The sequence below is a fragment of the Fundulus heteroclitus genome, chromosome 3 (assembly GCF_011125445.2).
Source record: "Fundulus heteroclitus isolate FHET01 chromosome 3, MU-UCD_Fhet_4.1, whole genome shotgun sequence".
In the NCBI taxonomy this organism is placed as follows: Eukaryota; Metazoa; Chordata; class Actinopteri; order Cyprinodontiformes; family Fundulidae; genus Fundulus; species Fundulus heteroclitus.
The window spans coordinates 18,164,955-18,180,122 of NC_046363.1; the positions used below are offsets into that span (position 1 = coordinate 18,164,955).

At 41.3% G+C, this 15,168-nt stretch overlaps 1 protein-coding gene across 1 annotated transcript; it reads left to right on the top strand.

Moving 5' to 3' along the window:
- Window positions 1-383: 383 nt before the first annotated feature.
- On the top strand, window positions 384-6,921 carry tent5ba (terminal nucleotidyltransferase 5ba). The gene is made up of 2 exons (XM_012852351.3): window positions 384-938; window positions 5,328-6,921. The coding sequence occupies exons 1-2, from the start codon at window positions 789-791 to the stop codon at window positions 6,354-6,356; spliced, it is 1,179 nt and encodes a 392-aa protein (XP_012707805.1). The 5' UTR covers window positions 384-788; the 3' UTR covers window positions 6,357-6,921.
- Window positions 6,922-15,168: the final 8,247 nt, after the last annotated feature.

A 15,168-nucleotide genomic window follows, 5' to 3' on the forward strand; every position in this document is an offset into this window, starting at 1 on the left:
TGAAATGGTTTTAAAAGAGCTGTCCATTGTGATTGCAATTTTATTAATAAACAATGCAAAGACGCTGATTTTCAAGCAAAACACATCATCCGGTCAGCTAGTCGATTTAATTCATTTCTGGGTCTCTAGTTAGAGAAGCAAGTTTTAGTAAATAGCTGAACCCCCCCTTCCCTCCCCTGAAATAAGCTCTGCTCGGGGCCTTAATCAACTTGTGGCCGCCCGTGCTTCGCGCAGCCGCAGTCCCGCCGCAGCGCTCGCCTTTATCAGACTCAGGATGCTGTGGTCTGAGGTGATTTTCCTCAGGATCTTCTGATGATCAGATGGGGAACCTGTGCCAGCATGCAGCGGCGGCGGCGGCGCACAGGCAGGAGGAGCGGAAATCTGTCACTGTGCGTCACATTGAGGGTGTTCCCTGCATGCAGGACGTCCATAATCAATGACCAAACTCAGCAGCCAATCAGTGGCGCGCATGCTAATAAGGAGGCTCTAAGCCTCCAGGACCTTCCTTATGAATCGGCGCTTTGCACACTGACCGGATTTCAGCGGCGCACAGGCTGGAGGAAGAGCTGCTGATCTCGGTCAAACTCAAACTTTCTTTCTTCCAACCACCTCCGATTTTTCTTTTTACCTCAACAGACTTGCTCCAGCCGCTGACTCTCAGAGGAACATACGGATTTTGGTGAGCCTGGAAGAAGACTCTCTGAATCTCTCTCTTTTTTTTTAGTTCATTATTTTTTTTTCCCACCCGGTTTTTTCCTGAGTTCGGTGGGGGGGAAGTTGGGACTGAAATGTCTGGAGCTCCGGATCAGACTCGGCGGTTCTGTGTGTTGTCGTGGGATCAGGTGCAGCGTTTGGACTCGATCCTGGGGGAGGCTGTCCCCATCCACGGCCGAGGAAACTTCCCCACTCTAGCCGTGCAACCCCGACAGATCGTCCAGGTAGTAATCCCACTCTGCAACACTCAATGCACGTTTATTTTTTTAATTTCTGACGGATTCAGTGGAGAAGATCTGTCGAATAAAGTTCACAAACAGCTCACTTAGTCCGCTACAAAATGGTGTACTCCGTTATTAAGGCAGTAAAGTGAACGCATTGGGCTGTAATCCCAAATTTAAATCAATAATTTATAATAATTTAGTTGTTTCCATTAGAACCTCCTCAACGACCCCTGGTGGTCTTCTCTCTCTCTCTCTGATTCAAATCTCCCTTTTTCCTTTATTATCTTGAAACTTTTCTCATATGAAGTGCATTTATTCCTCCACCAAACGTATACAGATGAGATAATTTAACTTTTTCTTTTAATGAGGACGAGTCTAATCTATCTAAGTAATAAATAGCAGTTACAGACAATTTTTACCCACATTGTCTGTAAGTAAATGTGACTTGTGTGGCTTATATGATCCAGACCAGTGTGGCATGTTTCACCTCCCCTGATACTTAGGTTTGCGTTTAGCTGGAAAAAGAAACTGCAGAGTGAGGACTTCAAAATGAACGGGCAGCTGTTACAGGACACCCCCCCCCCCTCTCTCTCCCCATTTTTCCATTTCATTTTGCACTCTGATATATTCAAGATGAGCCCAAGAACTTTGTGAAGCCCGGGACCCCGGGCCTGCGGTTGTGGGAAGATGAATGGCCCATTGAAGAACGCTGGGAGGCTTAAATGGGGGGTTTGATTTCCAAGTGTGGGGACTCCTGTGTTTGCTCTGGATTTGTGGAATCCCTGTATAATTTTGTTTTTTCTTTCAGAAATCTACCATCTGCTGCATAGATTACTTTAGACCGAGGCTGAGCGCTGATGACTGGCTTCGTGTGTACCTTATCGGTCAGGATGACGTGCTCCTGTAGTTCCTCTGTTAGATGTACCAGGGAAAGACATGAATGAATGCACAGATCTTTGTCCCGCCGCAGCGCAGGGGCACACTTAGAATATCCAGGCCAGCCTCATGAGCCTGAGTTTTCTCCCCAGCCCCATTTTATTTTACAATATTTCTCACTACAGATGCACCAATCTGGCTGTTCCTGATTGATTCAAATTCTTACATTTGATTTCTCCGATTTTTGTCACAGAGTTGTGCAGGAACTCTGCAAAGGAAGCATTCATTGGATTTAGGCGTGCTGTGCCAGTAAAAAGGCAGTTTAGACACGTTAAACACACGTTTGTTTATTATTATTATTATTATTATTATTATTATTATTATTATATAATTGGATTCATGAGAGCACTGGTAAATGTTGCCTTCGTCTTTCAAGATGCGATTGCACTCAACAGTGGGAAGAATAGTTCAAACAACAGAAATGACTATCCCCTATCATATCAGATTAGGGGGTTTAGGAAACATTATCAATTATTGTTTTTTTTTTTTTGTATCTTTCATTATTCCAGGGAAACCAATTACTATTGTAATACAATATTCCAGGGCCACGGGTGAATTCAACAGAAAATTCTGCAATTACAGGATTGTTCCTATTTATTCATCAAAGCAAAACTCCTTAATCCTTGATCTGATTTATATATTTTTTTTAAGAAAAATGCAGCAAAGTATGCACTGTCGAGCTGTGTGTTTAATAGCCAAAAAAAAAAAAAAAAAGAAAGATTGGAGCTCTTAATTTGAGCGGATGTAATGAGTAAGAAAGAAATAGCAACTCTTTTTTTAACTATCAGACTTGGCCTGAAGCCGATCAAAGGAAACATTAGCTGACTCTGAAATCTGGACGTGGGGGTCTGTGCAGCTTCAAGCAAATGTTCTCTTCACTTTCACGCTTTTCTAAATGCTGACAGACTAGCCTGAGCTCTGGAGTCCTCAGGACTTTAGCCACGAGGTTAATACCCATACTTCCATGGGCTTGGTTCAGAGCTTAATCACTTATCTGCATCCATGCATGTATGACTAAGAGGTGAGTTGTTAACTGCGGGATAGCTCGGACACAACTAGAGCCTTCCAAGCTCCTACAGAAGCACTGAAATAAAAAAATAAACACCTTCTCACCACTTCTGACTGGAGTTTGGACCCAATTCAGTGTGCTTTATGGCTGAAAGACTCCAAAACATCTCATGGCTAAATTGCTGCTGCCATAACTTTGCTCTCCTTGCTTATCCTGCACCGAGGGTCGCCCCCTTCCGTAAAAAAAAGTGTTTGTCTCAAGCCTGACCTAGTATGTATAAATAGAGCCGTCATGTTATCTGATCACCATGGGAGAGAGAGTTAACAGACGCTAATCTGACAGGCCGGTGCCGTGGGGGATTGAGGATTGCGTGTGAGCGTGCAGTGGCTAATTTGCGCCGCAGGTGTTTATTTCTTCATCGTTTTTTCAGCAATCGCTTGCCCAGCCGAACCGCAGTCTGACACGTCCGGGCGGCGTGATACATGCGGCGTTGGTGCGTGCGTCAAGTTATCTGTGTGACTTTGATAAGACAGTTTGACCCAGGTGGACGTAGTCCTGGAGGCTTTCCGTACCTGTTTTTGTTTTTTTGTTGGGGTTTTTTTTGCACCGTTTCGCTTTGATTCAGACTGAGGTTGATGGTAATGAGGTGGACTTTTGTGAGCTGGGGTATTGATCCTGCCGTCACAATCTATTGATTTCCTCTAGGTTGCTGCGAGGTTTACTTAAACAAGTCTTTTTAGGTCCTTGCTAAACAACCGCGGTGGAATTTTTCTTTCGGTTTTACTTGACCTTCCTTCAGGTTTTGGGTGATATATAGACATGTCGATGACGAGTCCTAGTTTTCTTTGAAGTCAGACCTGCTGATTCAAGTCGTTCCCCCCCCCCCCCCCCCCCCCCCCCCCGAATTCTCAGATTTATGACACTTAAATGATACAGAAACAGTTTTTGAACCCAACAGAAGATGCGTCCAAGCCTATGTCTCTGTTATTTATCAGATTTTGATCAAACTCAAAAAAAGTTTTGATACATCTACAGACCAATAGGGTTTAGGGGAAAAAGATCAACCTTTTCAGTATTAGAACTACTGAGCGGGGCCAATCAGGGGACAATTGGCTGATGACGATCTGTGTCTGATTGATTGGTTTCTCTAGTGATATGTCAGTGTTAGATATGGAGGTCTCATAACTTAATGACAATCTGCCAGAGAAGAGGGATTGTGACGTCAGCTGTAGAGTTTTCTGTACAAAGAGTGATCTTGCTCAAAAATACAAGTTTTATTGTACTATTCCTTTACTTCACAACATTACAGCATTTACGTCGCAAAAATGCACTTTACCTCAGTTGTTGTTCACATTTTAATAAACTGGAATGCAGTTTTTGGGTTTGGAAAAACCTGTGTTAATAATTAGTCTTCTTCTAATAATAAGGATAACATGTATTTAATGATGTAGCTGAACCCCCAAAAACCAGAATAATCGTTATATTATCATTTTGGCAGTTTGAACAAATTTTTCCACTTTTGGTTTCAGGAGATCATCAATAAATGCTACATTTATTCTTCTGTGATTAAACTCAATTATTATGTGAGCAACACGGTCCGACTTTAATTCATGTTCTGTTAAAGATGCGCTTATCAGAAAATTTGTGGACGGTTTCAGATCTCCGGTTCTTGTAAAACTTTGAGCTGCGAATACCATCTTAGCTGATTCTGGCTTCAACAACTGTAACAAAAGAAGATAAGAACAGCATTTTAAAATATTTTCTCGAGCTTTCCTGCTTTGAGCAGTCATTAATCATTGAAATCAGGAGCAGAGACGTGTGTGTGAGATGGCGTTTCTTCTATTTAAAAGAGAAATTAGTTGCAGAGTTACTAGTATTTGGTGTGGAAAGCACTGCGAAACGGTGTATTTTTAGAGAATGCAGCATCTTGGCTTAACTGGGATAAAAAAAAAGCTGTCGACAATTTGAGCTTGTTTCAGAGGTTATAATCTCTAAAGGATACAACAGAGCCACTTTGCTGAACTCTGCTCAGCCTTCCTGTTAGCTGGTGAAAGTCTTGCTCTCTCTCGTTGACTCGCAGCCTAAACACACGTTATGTCTCTTTATACGACATAGAAAATACAGTTTTCCCTGAAAGCCCGACTTACTTCTCTTATTTTTCTGTTGCCTCAACTTTTATACACATCACTAATACTGACAATAGCAAACTTGGACATTTAAAGAACACAGCATTTTGGTGGTGAAATGAGAATCAGCATTAGAGATGAAATCTGCATACAAACTGCTCGTTGACCTAAAGGCTTTGTTATATTGTCTTATTTAGGCGCTAGTTGTTTTTAGCTCAAGAAATTACGATAAAATGTTTTTTTTAATGTAAAAAAACAATTAGAATATGTTTTTGGTATAGGTATCACTCACCGTGTGTTTCTGTGTTGTTCTTCCAGGTGGTGCGAGCAAGGCTGGAGGAGAGAGGGGTGTGTGTGAAGGACGTGAGGCTGAACGGCTCTGCAGCCAGCCACGTGCTCCATCAGGAGAACGGCCTGGGCTACAAGGACCTGGACCTGATCTTCGGGGTGTCGCTAAAGGACGACCAGGCCTTCCGTCTGGTGAAAGACGTCGTCCTGGACTGCCTGTTGGACTTCTTGCCGGTCGGGGTCTCTAAGGAGCGCATCACAGCGCTGACCCTCAAGGAGGCTTACGTGCAGAAACTGGTAAAAGTTTGCAACGACACGGACCGCTGGAGCCTCATCTCGCTGTCCAACAACACGGGCAAAAACGTGGAGCTTAAGTTTGTGGACTCTCTGAGGCGGCAGTTTGAATTCAGCGTGGACTCCTTCCAGATTTGCCTGGACTCCCTGCTTTTGTTTGACCGCTGCTCGGAGACCCCCATGTCGGAGAGCTTTCACCCCACCGTGATCGGGGAGAGCGTGTACGGAGACTTCCAGGAAGCTATGGAGCACCTGTGCCAGAGGACCATAGCGACGCGAAGCCCCGAGGAAATCCGGGGAGGTGGCCTGTTGAAGTACTGCCACCTGCTGGTGAGGGGCTTCACGGCCGCCTCCGAAGCGGACATGAAGCAAATGCAGCGCTACATGTGCTCGCGCTTCTTCATTGACTTCCCCGACATAGGCGAGCAGCAGAGGAAGCTGGAGGCCTACCTGCAGAACCACTTCGCAGGCATGGAGCACAAGCGCTACGAGTGCCTGATGACTCTGCACAGCGTGGTGAACGAGAGCACCGTGTGTCTGATGAGCCACGAGCGGCGTCAGACGCTCAGCCTCATCTCCATGCTGGCCCTGAAGGTGCTCGCCGAGCAGAACGCCATCCCGACCGTGACGAACGTCACGTGTTACTACCAGCCGGCACCGTACGTGCAGGACATCAACTTCAGCAATTATTACATAGCACACGTGCAAGCGCCGCAGATGATGCACTGCAGTAATTCATATCAGACGTGGCTGCCCTGTAGCTGAGCCCCGGCGTGTCCGTCGTCGTCGCCGCCGCGTCGGAGGACCCGGCGAGCGAAACCTGGGTTTGCCAAATGTGACTCGCTTCAAACAATCCTGTACTGCTGTACGCCCCGATTGAGTTGACAAATGAATTCTCCTCACATGGAATTTTTTTTTTTTTTTTTTTTTTCAGATGCAAAAAACATCTGTAAGATTGCTGGTCATTTCTGAGATGTAGCTTTAATATCTTATTTAAATATAAAAATGAAACAAGTCTTTATATGTTTTCGGAGATACTTGTTTTGATTGAACATTGAGGCTGGTGTAATTTTCTTACATTTTTGAAAAAAAAAAGAAAACAAAAACAAAGAAAAACACACTTACTGGACCAAAGATGTATTTTTTTTTTTTTTGTTCTGAAAGGAAGCGATGCTTTAATTCCTTGTGCCTAAAAAGAACCACAAAATGTTTGATAAACATTTGTAAAGCGACGACTGTGAATTCAGTGTTTTCTAGATTCTGTCTCTCTTTTCAGAAACATAAGCATTCATTTTTGTGAGAATAAAAAAAGAAAAAAAAGGAAAACCCAGCTTTATTTTGCATTGTCGTCACTTATATATGTTATGTTTGTCTTATAACCATTATTGACATTTGGTTGACTACGGTTCTATGGTAGATATCTTTTGTTTATGGTTTATTATCTGAGGCACTTCACCATTCTCAAATCAAATACATTAACTACTAATGGGTCAGTTACCAATATTAAGGTAAACCAAAATGTTTTCCATCATAGCGTTCCTACAGTTTAAAATCATTTTATTGAGGTGTCAGAAAAAGTGCTAGAGTGATCAGACTATTGAGCTGTTGCTGCTGTGAACTGCCACTCAGCTGGCTGAAAGAAGCCTGCGTACTTTTCTCTCGCTTCCAATAAAGACAAATTCAGCTGTCTGGGAATACTCCTAATTGAGAAAAAACATCAACAGGCATGATGTGAAAATTAACAGAAGGCCACCAATTGCTTTTATAGACACATAGATACTTCCGTATCTTTGAAGTAAGGTTCTGCTAAAAGATCATATGCCGATAATTTTAGATTACTGTCTTGACATATTTATATAGTATAAATTGAGATTAGTTTGTCCTGGAGGCTGAAGCTACAGGTTAGTCCTAGAATGGCTGAGATCAAGTTGGACTTCTAACTTCTTGACACACTCCAGTCTCATAACTGAGTAGTTTATGTCAATGCTATTTATGAACCTTTAAGCCATTGCCATGTTTGGTACTTTCCAAGAGATGTGGAGGTAGGAGGTGATAATCTTCCTTCGTGAAGCATGCTGATGATGGAACATATAAAGCATTTCTGGTAAAAAGTAACCATCTAGAGCAGTTTAAAATACAAGAATATTATCCTGGTTTGAGCAAGGGGTCAGCAGCTTATACAGTCTAATGAGCCAGTGTTGTCCTCCCACTAAATTAAATTAGTTTGTATTGTGGGTAAAACAAAGAACCACAGTTTAATTTATATATTTTTTCTTTTCAAAAATGGACTACTTCAACTTATTTTTAGATGATTTGTACCATACATTTGGAAACTGAAGATAGAAAAGCATGTAAGTTGTGGCCTAATTACAAAAAAGACTCTTGGCACCATTACTGCCATGCTGTTGTGGAACTTAATGCAGATAATGCATGAAAACATGTAAGATAGTACAAATTGGCTCCCTTTTAAAACCAAGTCAAACAAATATATCTATTGTTTTTTTGCATTATGCAAGCATACAGAAATTGAAAAAAAATGTTTAAGAAGCTCTTTAATTTGACAAGTTAAGAATTAAAATAGTTCTATATTGCTTTTGGCCAATGTTATGAAGCACCACATACAGTTTTTAGAGCCAAGAGGTTTAGATGAACTTGCTTGCTATGTTATAGTTTTGTTTTTCATTTTTTATTTTTGCTCTTCCTTTTAGGTAGCTGTTCTGGAAGGAGATGACTTACTTTTCAATTCAATTCAGTTCAGTTTCTTTAATATAGCGGCAATACACACATGTCATCTCAAGGTATTTTACATATTCAATTCTATTGGATTGGTCAAAAAGTTTTCTGTTCTGGAAAACCTAGCGGGTTGCATGGAGTCTTGACAAGCATCATTCACTCTTCCTGAAAGAGCGTAGAGCCACAGTGGACAGTCGTCTGCATTGCTGTTGACTTTGGAGCAATCACTCATACTGAGCATACTTGTTCCCTTCTAAGTCCATGCTTCACACAGGAAGATCATCGCTAGCACACTGCCTCTAACCCCCTCTTGCTTTGTAAACAACAATCAACTTCTATGTAAGCACCAACCCAGCACAAACATAAGGACGGTTTAACAGTTATAAAATAGTTTTAGTATTAACCACAATGACGTTTTTGAGAATGGAGTTGTTTTAAGATGGTAGACGTCTGCTTTGTGTGGCCCCTCTTGGATTTGCTATTACCTTTAGCCTCCAGGTCCAGTTAAACTGATATGCAGAGAGAGTTATTTACTACAAGTACAAATTAAGTGCTTATAACCTTTTGATAAAGCCTCACTTCATCAACCATGAACTGTCCCTTTAAGGTAATCCTGTTTTAAAACTACAGCTGGCAAGAAAAAAAGGAACATGCTTGCCTGAAATCAATCAAGCTGATGTCACATTCTTATCCTTGTGTTACTCTACGAACCTCAGAAAAGAAAACAGATATAGTGTTCTGCACAAAAGACTCTTTTTTTCCTATACTGTTTAAAGTCAAACTTATGGCATAATAGCAAATAGCAAAAAGTGTTACCCAAGAAGAACCAGCTTTATTTGGCAATGATGAATTTGATTTCAGTTACAGTGCTCAGAGCCTACAGTAGGTATAAATATATAAACAGTATTTTTTTTGTCATATATAAAGAAACAAAAAAGGAAGGTTGTGAGTTTTGATAGAGCAAACATACTTCTTTTGTTTCACAGCAGAGTTGCTGACTACTCAGGCTGTAGGGTATCCATTATGTTCATCAGAGAGACGGCCTGGGAAAAGAAACTTTGTTGTATTTCTCGAGTTGCTGCAGGAAGTACAGTCTCTGCTGGGCCTTCTTCAGAACAGTGTCAATGTGTAAGGACCAGCTGAGGCCCCAAGAAAGGCTGGTTCCTAGGAGCTGGAAGATATCCTCAGTAGACACAGAGCTGTTTAAGTGGGGAGTTCTCTGGCAGTCAGCATCTTCTCCACAGACTGCAGTCCATGTCAGCCAATCCACTTCCTGTCTATAGGCAGACTCATCGCTGTCCTGAATCAGTCCGATTAAAGTGGTGTCATCTATAAACGTCAGGTTTTCACTGACGTGTCCACTGAGGTGCAGTCATTTGTGTACTGGGAGAGTGGGGAGAGAAGACACCCCTGGGGGCTGCTGGTGCTAAAATCAAAAATAACTATGTCTAATCTAGATAATGCAAAGTTAACTGATTTTCAGTATCTATCTATCTATCTATCTATCTATCTATCTATCTATCTATCTATCTATCTATCTATCTATCTATCTATCTATCTATCTATCTATCTATCTATCTATCTATCTATCTATCTATCTATCTATCTATCTATCTATCTATCTATCTATCTATCTATCTATCTATCTATCTATCTAAACATGCTGTACATTTTTGATCAAATTTGTTTGCTTACATATGAAAAAAAAATAGCATTTTTACTCAAGGATATTATACTGTGAGAGTTTCATACTGATCCATGTGTAGTGGTCACATGACCATAATAAATGCCCTGTTTTCACTGACTGTGAGAAGGTTTGGCTTTAAACCAAAGACAGAGTGTGACTCTAACGTCTTTGTCCCGTACGGCCATGAAGAACGGATTTTTGTTTGTCCCAGTGACAACAAGTTGGTTCATTTCCAGTAACCTGGCCCATTGAAAACCATCGACTGATATGTGGTGTGAATTGCGTTTGTTAAACTGGCGCTGAGGATCCATTTCAATCTGAGGACATGAACCATAAGGAGGCTTTTCTAAAGCACAATGGCTTCTCTCTCCTCCGTGATAGCAAACCTTCTTTTTTTTAACAAAGGCTGACTTGTTCTCAATCCATGTTACCACTGGTAACCTGGCCCTGTTTGCTTGACCGAGACTACCTATATCCCTGTCATTTTGTCCGAGTCAAAATAATAAAAAAAAAGTCTTCACCAACATACGTTTTTTCAAAGTAGGACAAATTGAGATTGACACAGCTTGTTGGCAGAATTGAGATTGTTGCACAGTTGCGATGCTTATATTTTTGACCAAAAATTACATCTGGTCTGAAATCTGAGACCAAGGAAGCACAGCCCACTTTTCCATATGTGACCCCTCCATCCCAACAGACACACACACACACACACACACACATCCAGCCCTTGATCACGATTTTCCCACCATAATGATGTTGAAAGGCAGAATTGAAAATGTGGTGTTATTGAAGGCTATATATATGCACATCCAGATCCCCAAGTAAATCTGTTAAGTGCGGGGTATTGGTCCTGGTCACAGCATCGGTTCCCTGGAGAAACAATCCCTGTGCCAATGTAAAGTACAGCGAGCCTTCTAATGTTCAAATGTGAAATTCTTTCACTTTTGTGATACTCTTTTGCATGCAAGGCTGCAAAGCCCTGTCATGGCACTGTGTGAAAGCACTTTAATCTATTCTTTACCATTGAGCACAACCACCACCTTTGAAATGTGCAAGCTGGCAGTAGATAAATCCACCTTTTTAAGAATGCAAGTCAACTTTTTTGCCAATAATGTGGTCACTTTAGAATGGTCTTTAATTGTTTTGGAATCATTTTAATGCATCTGGTTAATTTTGAGTGCGAAAAAAAGAAACAAAGTTCTCCCATATTCAAGCCTAATCCCAATTTTTCACCATTTGTTGGAACAACTGACGTTGAAACATTGAAACGCAGAAAACGCAAACCTTTTGTTTGAGTACATTTATTAATTTGGGAACAAAAATATCCAAATTAAGAATTAATTGCTTTTGTCTAATTGGGGCTGAACTTGTTAGGATCCCCAACAATTTCTATTACATTTATGTAACTGAAGATCCATGACTTTCTCTTTAGTATAAGTTCAACATATTACAGATCACATTTGATGTGATCAGTGAAAATATTGGACTTCCTGAGATTTAACTTAAACCCAGGTGTCATCAACATACCTGAACAAATGGCTTGGCAGTGTCCCTGAGAAGGAAGCTAAAGCTCTCTTTTCTTTCATGTACAGGTTTGTAACAATAGGAGAATCTGGGAATCCCATAGCGGACCCATGTTTCTATTCATTATACCCCCCTGCCCCCATATGTAAAGTAGGTTACCTGCAGGCACAGTTTCAGGAGTTGGAACAGTTCTGTGGAACTGAAAGTAGAAAGAGTCATTCTGTTGCTAAGGATGGTGTCTGATTTTAGTCTTGCACAGACCACGTCCACTGCTTCATAAACAGGGCATACGTACAGTGATATGACATCAAAGGAGACCATAAACCATGACATCCCTCATCTTGCCCACAAAATTCATGTTTTTTCTGGGTTGCCAAATAAAGGACCGGGTACAGATGCCAGATATTTGGAAACATTGTAAGCGACAGACTTCATCATTCTAACAATGGGTCTTACCATTAAATCTCAGTAAGTCCAACATTTTCACTGATCCCATCAACTCTGTGGATAAAAATATACAGTTACATCAGAGGATATAAAAAAAATGGCAGGTTGGCTTTTCTGGATAGTGACGTCCCATTCTCGGATGGAGGACATTTAGAAACTGATGTGTACTGCAAACCCACCCACACAGACCAGTACCTGCGGTTTGACTCCCACCACCCACTGGAGCACAGCTTGGGAGTCATCAGACTCTGTATCATAGAGCAGACAATGACATGACAAACTCAGGAGCCAGGTGGAAGGAGAGATAATCATGACGTCCAAGAACACATGAGGAGGAAGAGTGGTTCACCCCAAAGATCTGCTCCCCTGGCTCAAACAGAACAATGTTGTGTACGCTGTTAAGTGCCAGGAGGCTGTGACCAGATAGACTTCGGGGAAACAAAGCAACCACTGGCCAGAAGGATGGACCAGCACAGAAGAGCCACATCATCAGACCAAGATTCTGCAGTTTACTCTCATCTGCAGCCCAGCTGTCACTCTTTCAGGGATGAAGATGTTTTCATCCTGGATATAGAGGAACCTTGGTTTGAGAGAGGAGTAAAGGAGGCCATTTTTTGTGAAGGGAAACCTTAAACAAGGGTGGAGGCCTCTTGGTCTGATTGTCCCCCTCTTACAATGTTGTTATTGCGAGCATGATTCAGCCCCCTGGAAACAGTTAATGGTCATTAAAGCACTAACGATGGCTTTGTAGACTGATGGTCCTCTTTTGCATGTGAGCGACCACTTTTGATTGTCACGCTTAAACTTGTTGACCCAAGGCACTGCTTATAAGGCAGAGTTTCCATTTTACATTTCTTTTTTACAGTTTACAGAGTTTACATTTATCTCCTCAGACTAAAGAAGTCTCTTGGAAAAGAGATTAAATGTTTCACCAAAGAAGAACCCGTCCAGGGGACCTACTAATTTTTTTTAATGATGCAAATCTTGTGCTTAAAGAGACATCTTTTTTTTTTAATTAAGGTCTTGTGTTACTTTTAATGACAAAATGAGCCTTGGTGCAGCAATTTTCATGTCTGGTCTGGATATTTCTTATGTCATACCTAAATACTTTAATCACTGAAACACGACTGACATTGGTTGCTGTCTGCCACAGGGTAATGAAGTTAAAACTTGTATTTTTCTAATTGTCATTTTATTTTTAATACACAGACTCTCAGCCTGGTCAGCCAGACTGACCTACTGACTGAGTGGCTGGCCAGGCTACTTGCTAGAAGCCCCCGCAACTGTAAAAACAGTATGTAAAATTTATATTTGTCACATTCAATGTTACGGAAATCTGGAATTATGTGACATTACAAATAACTTGAAGTAAAGTACATTTGGCTATGATTGACCGTAACTGTCCCTGCAGACTTGCTAATCCTACAGTGAACCACCTCTTCCTTTGTGTTTCTTTATTCTAGGGTTTGCTAGTATAGAATAGATCTTATGTCTTTTTTGTGATAAAATAATGATAAAATTCAAAAACTTTTGAAAGTTGGTGGTGGCCCAGGGGTAGACCCATGTTTGAAGTCCTCAACCGTTGCAACCGTTCCGGGTTTGAGTCCCGGCCTGTGGACCTTTCCCCTCACTCTCTCTCTCTCTCAACCACAGTTTCTTTCAGCCCGCTGTCTAATACGTAAAGGCCACTAGTAGCACAAAATTAAAAACGTACTCTAAAAATTGCCTAAACTATCCAATTTGTAATGGATCCAATTGTTTTTATTTAATTTTTGTTATAACCAAGAGAGATGACAGACCTCCAATCGACAAACAAAATAACATCAGGCAGTGTTTAAAGCTATAGTTGGTAATCCTGTTCAGAAAAACTTTTTTTATGGCGGGTAAAATGGTCCTTGACAATAGTCAATACATTTAGTATTCAGAAAAAGATGGTTAAAAAAGATATCTTTGTGGGAACTGCTTGCCTGTAAAAACTCTGACCAATCACTGCCGAAGAGCAGGGATTGTCCCTGGAGTTCCGGGGGGATCACTTTATCTATTGGTTGTCCCATATGCCAATCATTGTGACACGCTCACGTAATGACCATGCACGTTCGCTTTTAGTTTCCGCTTGCTGGTTGTGCATGTGCACTTATAGTGTTTATGTATCGGGTTAGCTTAGCGGTTAGTTTGGTGTTAGCTGTTCACTGTAGCTACACTGCTCACAGCGTATATTTTAAACAGGCTTAGAGTTGCAAAAATCAAACCATGTACAAGTTTATGAGAAAAGGTGGAATAAGACCAGAGTGGATTTGGGGAAAAAACATTCACACTATCCCCTGAGGAGTGGAAGGTAGCAAGTAAGACGATCTTGTGCACACGCAGGTATTCAAAAAGACACTTGGAGAAACTTCCGGAAAAATCGCCGACTCTACCTTTTGGTAATGGCTCAACCGGATTTCTTAAAAGCTGCCACATCCGGATGACAGAAAAAGCAATTTTAGCCAGAAATTACTCTGAGATGTTTAATTGAGACTTACATGAACGTAAAATGTTCAGTGGTTGTCTGTGTGAAAACTGAGAAACTCTCCAGACTTTAGCCACAACAGAATTGACACTCCTTATCTGCATTTACCATTTCCTTTTAAAGGAATAATGTCAGATCACTCTAAAGAGTTAAAGTCCTGCTCATACAGTATATGTGGTTGGTTAGGTCGGTGCAAAACAAACCTTGAACACTCACCGTGATCCTGATCATGCTTGCCTTAGTCAGGATGTGATGATGTTTTAAATTAAGCAGGACTGTGGGAGCACATGACTAGATGTGACATCATCTGGAGGTTGCAGAGGGGAAACACACATCCGTGGTAAAGACTGATCGATTGGAGCAGGCTGACAATGAGGCTTTACCCAAATGGGATGTCTTTGTGTTCTTGTATTTGTAGCTGAGCAAGAACAGTTTTTGCTCATTTTACTAGTAAAGTGAGGACCTTGATGTAAAGTGAGGACATTTTTGGTCCTCACTTTTTTATAGGGCTAGGGGTTAGATATAGCACTAAGATGTAAATTAGTTTTAGGTTAGGGATTAGATATATACCGGTAAAGGTTGGGGTTAGGGTTAGGGTCAGGATTAGGCCACAGTAAGGCTTAAAAATGAATGGAAGTCTATGGAAGTCAAGGCACAATCCTCACTTTGCACTT

Coding starts and splice junctions, on each gene's coding strand:
- tent5ba (XM_012852351.3), top strand. CDS start 789: ATGTCTGGAGCTCCGGATCAGACTCGGCGGTTCTGTGTGTTGTCGTGG. Junction 939..5,327: donor AACCCCGACAGATCGTCCAG/GTAGTAATCCCA, acceptor TTGTTCTTCCAG/GTGGTGCGAGCAAGGCTGGA.